This window comes from Cryptotermes secundus, unplaced genomic scaffold, assembly GCF_002891405.2.
Source record: "Cryptotermes secundus unplaced genomic scaffold, Csec_1.0 scaffold164, whole genome shotgun sequence".
NCBI lineage: Eukaryota > Metazoa > Arthropoda > Insecta > Blattodea > Kalotermitidae > Cryptotermes > Cryptotermes secundus.
The window spans coordinates 131,092-137,425 of NW_019729209.1; the positions used below are offsets into that span (position 1 = coordinate 131,092).

The window sequence follows — 6,334 nt, forward strand, 5'->3', positions numbered from 1 at the left end:
GTAAACAAAAGGGAGCACGTTAGCTTATTTACCGTACAAGTAGCATTTGGTGTCACTGGGATTATTTACAATCATTTTCCAATTCATCAACATATCAGATATTTTGAAAAAATCATAATTTCAATAGGAGAGCACTATCAAAATTATAAATGATGGTATCAACATTTATGGATAGCCTGTACCATATCCACTCTTTACCACCCCCTTATTTACTACATCATGGGGTTCTTGTATAGAGGGCGTGAGTGCTGTACTCAGACCATGCTACCAGGTCAGAATTTAGTTTTGAACTAACTGGCGAGGTGAGCGGATGTCAAGTCGGAAGTCTCGGGAATATGGGGCATCTCTTGAGGTAAGTATATGCTTATGGTTATTGAATTCATATTAACTTTTGTTCTGCATCCAATTTAGTTTTGAATTATTAATTCGGTACTTGATCATAGCATTCCTTATAAAATATAAAAATTTAGTTTTAGATATTTGTAATAATCGTTCAATCACGGAAGAATGAATTCGTTAGGACGTGATACTTCTGGAAAAAGGAATTTAAAATTCTAATGACCTAAAAATCTTTTGGAAAACATATTCTCTTTCCCGAAATATGAGAGCAGTTTCTTCTGTTTCAGTAAAACCCATTTCTGTGGTAGGATTCAGAATTTTAACTTTCAGGCCACTGTCTTAAACGTAGATCCTAACCAGTTAGTACGTTTCTTGAAGAGACAGTAGAAGGTACAGGACGTGATTTCACGTCACGTGGAAGGCAAGACTGAGTTGCGAAGTAGCCTCGAAATATTTGTAGACGGCTTGTAGCGATATAACACTTCAATGTTGCAGTGAAAAGTTCTATGTATTCCTTATTTTAATAGATACAGGCTATCACTTGAAGTCTGAAATCAACAGCCCCATTAAACCACCATATGTTTCCTAAAGTTATTAAGTATAGCGTATATGTAAGTTTCTCTGCAAAATTATATTTCTTTTGTATATATTTCTCATAGTCCATTCCGATATTATAAAGAACTGATATATATTTAACAATATAATATGCATATTCATTTTACTTTCATGGGATTGCTTTCGATAACGAAAATGGCTTAAAATTTACTCTCTCTACCACTAGACACTCCGATATATTTTTCTGATCCTGTGGTTACCACTTTACAATATCTCCTTATTCTAAAGTATAAGTTGAAAACTATCTGATAATTGCTCATCAGATCATAAGGAGCATAGCGAGCTAGGAAGAAGTGGAATCTGGAACAGGGAAAGCGCACAGCTTCCTGCCGATCTGATGAGACACGTGAAATTTGTCCGAACTGTGGCGTTCTTTTGAGTTTAATAACGCGATATAATTTTTCTACTTTGTCATAGTGTAGAGAACGTACCGTGCCAACAAGCAAACGAGACTTTAAAGTAAAAGCATATTTTAAGGTCTCAGTGTAAGTGCAGCCTTGTAATTTGCCGTACCTGAAACTTCATACTTGTACATCGAGTTGCGTCTCAGTTCTCTTTACAAATTTAGATCGAAAAATTTTGCGTAGTGTCACAATTTTGAGCATCCTCTCGGTATTCTAATAAATTTATCATTCTTAATGTGAAAATATTGCTTCATTAGTGAATGCAATTTTCTTCGCTATTGAATAAGATTAAGGGCAGAGTAGCATAATGGGCCTTCATGTTCCTTGTATATAAATAGGCAAAGCAAAGTTTGACAGAACAAGTTGCTATTGCCATAAATTTTAATTCATTATTCAGGCGATGTTCAAATGGAAGCACTGCCTAGCCGAGAGACTGGCTACCTTTACTGAGATATTTAGTGGTCTTCCTTAATCCTAGCAAGCAAATTGAGACAACTCAGTTTAGTGAGACTTCTGTCAATCCCTTCAGCTCCTTTCTTAATTCTTTCATTCTGAGCTATATAATCTGCCTGCAACAGCACGTCGCTACATTTTAATGTATGTTTTGAGTCAGTACGAGTGATCCAGCCGAAAATATTTTATTTCTTGCATGTTTTCGAAAAATGCGAAACTTTGTTGTGTTACTAATAATATTTCCGTCTCTTGGCGTTCCCATAAATAATGGCGAGGCCATGACATCTACTCTCCTACAGTATATTCTTCACAAGGATTTCGGCAAGCGATGCCGTTTGTATACAATTGAAATTGGCCCACTTTTAAGAATTGTCAGTCCCTGGTCTAAAAGCAACGATACTTAATTACATTGTTTCTTATTAAATTAAAATAATTTTACACCCTTCTCTTCGTATTGTCACCAGTGCGTATTTATTGGCAGTCGCCTAAATGTCTATTGCAACAATGTAATTATAAATGTTTTAAGAACTGTGATAGAAATTGCGTTTTTAATAAAAATATCTCTAGAAAGTTTCTTTTTTATAACTGCAGATTTTTGGAGGAAGAATTGCCCATGCCGAAGTGATAATCAGGTTTGCAGTGGCCTTGACCTATGTCCTTTAAAGAATGAAATAAAATGCCATGTACACGAAAGTATACCAAAAGATTCGAATTCGCAATTTTTCATTTTTGAGTGTCCCCCATTTGCAGTGTACATATTTTAATTTTATACTACAGATTAGTGAGAAAATGTTATTCTCGAAAATGAATGTTATATTATATGTTATATGAAATGTTATATTCTTTCAAGAACTCTAGGAAATAGGAATTTTTCGCACAAATATTCATTCAATTGTTCGAGAGGAACATGGACATGTACTAAAGAATTGGGCTTAGTTATGATGCGTTGAGCAGATTAATTGGTTTCCTTATGCTTATCAGCAGCACATGCTGAATAGTGGTCAGTTTACTGCGGTAACTAACCTATCAACTACATGTTTCATGTTGCAGGGTTCCCATTGTGGCGCAAGGCACGAGACTTCCGACTTTCCAGACGGTTCGAAGCATCGAAGCAGGGAACATGGGAATCAAAAGTAATAGAAAGCTTTTATCACACTCTATTCAATAGTGTTAATGCAGTTGAGAGCAGTGTGAGAATAGAGCCCTAGAAACAAATTAGGACGAGTGCAATAGTGTGAACTTTATGATTAGTGTACTATCGTGCATTTAAAGACGGGGCACTAGTGTGCATTTTACAAGAGCACTAGCGTGCATATTATTAGAATTAGGGCACTAGCGTGCATATTATTAGAATTAGGGCACTAGCGTGCATATTATTAGAATTAGGGCACTAGCGTGCATATTATTAGAATTAGGGCACTAGCGTGCATATTATTAGAATTAGGGCACTAGCGTGCATATTATTAGAATTAGGGCACTAGCGTGCATATTATTAGAATTAGGGCACTAGCGTGCATATTATTAGAATTAGGGCACTAGCGTGCATATTATTAGAATTAGGGCACTAGCGTGCATATTATTAGAATTAGGGCACTAGCGTGCATATTATTAGAATTAGGGCACTAGCGTGCATATTATTAGAATTAGGGCACTAGCGTGCATATTATTAGAATTAGGGCACTAGCGTGCATATTATTAGAATTAGGGCACTAGCGTGCATATTATTAGAATTAGGGCACTAGCGTGCATATTATTAGAATTAGGGCACTAGCGTGCATATTATTAGAATTAGGGCACTAGCGTGCATATTATTAGAATTAGGGCACTAGCGTGCATATTATTAGAATTAGGGCACTAGCGTGCATATTATTAGAATTAGGGCACTAGCGTGCATATTACAATTAGAGCACTAGCGTGCATTTTATTAGAATTAGGGCACTAGCGTGCAATTATTAGAATGAGCACTAGCGTGCATATTATTTGAAATAGGACACTAGCGTGCATATTATTAGAATGAGCACTAGCGTGCATATTATTAGAATTAGGGCACTAGCGTGCAATTATTAGAATGAGCACTAGCGTGCATATTAAATCAGAGCACTAGAGTGCATATTATTAGAATTAGGGCACTAGCGTGCATATTATTAGAATTAGGGCACAAACTTGCATTTTAGAATGAGAGAACTAGCGTGCATATTATTGGAATTAGGGCTCTCGTGTTGATATAAGGATAAGGGCACTAGTGTGTATGGTTTTTGATGAGAGGGCACTAGTGTGTATATGTGGTTTTTTGATGAGCGGGCACTAAGAGGGCCTGTGGTTCTTTAGTGAGAGGCCACTAAGAGTGTCTGTTTTCTTTATGAGAAGACACTAAGAGTGTCTGTTTTTTATGAGAAGGCACTAAGAGTGCCTGTGGTCTTTTGGTGAGAGGGCACTGAGAGTGCCTGTGTTCTTTTGATGAGAGGGCACTAGGAGTGCCTGTGGTCGTTTTGTGAGAGGGCACTAGGAGTGCCTGTGATCTTTTGATGAGAGAGCAGTAGTGTGCATATGTGGTTTTTTGATGAGAGGGCACTAAGAGGGCCTGTGGTTCTTTAGTGAGAGGCCACTAAGAGTGTCTGTTTTTTTTATGAGAAGACACTAAGGGTGCCTGCGGTCTTTTGGTGAGAAGGCACTAAGAGTGCCTGCGGTCTTTTGGTGAGAAGGCACTAAGAGTGCCTGCGGTCTTTTGATGAGAGGGCACTGAGGGTGTTTGTGGTCTTGGTGAGAGGGCACTAGGAGTGCCTGTGGTCGTTTTGTGAGAGGGCACTAGGAGTGCCTGTGGTCGTTTTGTGAGAGGGCACTAGGAGTGCCTGTGGTCGTTTTGTGAGAGGGCACTAGGAGTGCCTGTGNTGTGCAATTTGTTTGTGAGCAGTAGTGTGCATTTTGTTTGTTGGTGTGAGCAGTAGATCGCACTTGGTTTGCTGGTGGGTGAGAGCAGTGTCTGTCTTTTTTTAAGCTGTAAGAGTGCCGTTGGATGATGAGAACACTAATTTGTCTTTCGTTTGTTGGTGACAACACCAGAATGACGAATGCATCAAGAATTACGCAGTTTTTCCAAGGTATCAAACATTGAGATAGGGGTTTCACTTATGTGCACATAGCTCTCCGTAATGTTATATTCAAGCTTCATTTAATTGACTTCCGTGAAAGTCCTATGAGATTTCATATTTTGACTTGAAGGAAGAGAAATAAATTTCATTAATGAACTTCCTCATAGGGAATTTAGTAATAAATGTATGCCCGACTATGAGATGCTGAAATATGATTGTGTAATCAAATGTTTTAGGAAGAATAGTTGATTTAATGCACATATTAATTTTTATCTTATTACTTATTATTCATGCTTGGTTTTATATCAAAATAATATACACAATTTTAATTCACAAATAATATGTGCGCTATCGTGCCGTAAATTCCCGATGAGCTTGTAGAGTATCAAGCAAGTGTTCAAATCAATAGTATTTTAATTTACACTTTCTTATATGGAAAAATTATGTCTCATTTCTATATCATGTGAAATCAGTATGTTCTTGTATTGTGGCTCTATGACTGGAAAACTGAAATATCGTAATGAGTGTGTACAGAGTTTTGACAAAATTAGTATACAATACATACTGTGAAACAAAATTCAATTCTAAGAATTATAAAGCAACAATATTTCAAATTATATCAGTCTAAATTTATTAAAATGGAATCATATTCAGATGGACTCAATATTTTTGAATAAAATTCTTTCCTTTAAATATTTTCAAAAGATACATTAGCACCCCAGTCAAGATGAACAGAAGTTCGTACTTTTTAATAAAATATATACATTAGAAAATAATTCTAAAGCTGGCCAGTGCAGACCACAAAACAAGAAATGTAACCTAGAACAGTTGACTGCTGCCGTCCGTTTTGCAGGCGAGCTTCACGAATGTGTGAAGGATGACTCCGCCTTCTTGGGATGTCCAACTTTCCGTCTCTCAAGAAAAAGAACATTTCCTCCTTCGTGGGATCACGGACGGCACTTCCCTGGAAGAATTCAACGTATTTACCATCCTGCCTACAGTACTGCAGCCTCAACCAGACCTCTCTGCATCGCAGGACACCTTAAGGACCTCATCGAACAGTAGGATAGCGACAAGGTTTCTGGGGTACTACAGAACCGTGGCCGCGTACCCAACCGTACCGGTCGCGGATGGAGACTTTGTAGAATGTGTGTATGTCTACTTCTGAGTATTGCTGCTAATGCCCTAGAATACTCGGAGGTTCCACACGTAATTAAAGTATCTTGAATTTGTTGAATAACAGAATGCTTACAAAGTGATAAGTAAATTCTTAAAGCAAGCTCATTTTTCTAAAACATAAAGCATGAATATTTTCAAAAAGAAACCTATCGATTTCTTGTTTATGCTAAATAATGTACCCATAACATGGACCTCACGTCTGTCTACCTCTGAAATGATCTCTTTCGTAGAAGGTTCATGGCCAATCATTTTGTT

The 6,334-nt window shown here is 37.4% G+C and overlaps 1 protein-coding gene across 1 annotated transcript; it reads left to right on the plus strand.

The window, feature by feature from the left end:
- The first annotated feature begins 300 nt into the window (after positions 1-300).
- Positions 301-6,103, plus strand: LOC111865373. The gene is made up of 3 exons (XM_023853343.2): positions 301-352; positions 2,862-2,944; positions 5,754-6,103. The coding sequence occupies exons 1-3, from the start codon at positions 336-338 to the stop codon at positions 5,963-5,965; spliced, it is 312 nt and encodes a 103-aa protein (XP_023709111.1). The 5' UTR covers positions 301-335; the 3' UTR covers positions 5,966-6,103.
- Positions 6,104-6,334: the final 231 nt, after the last annotated feature.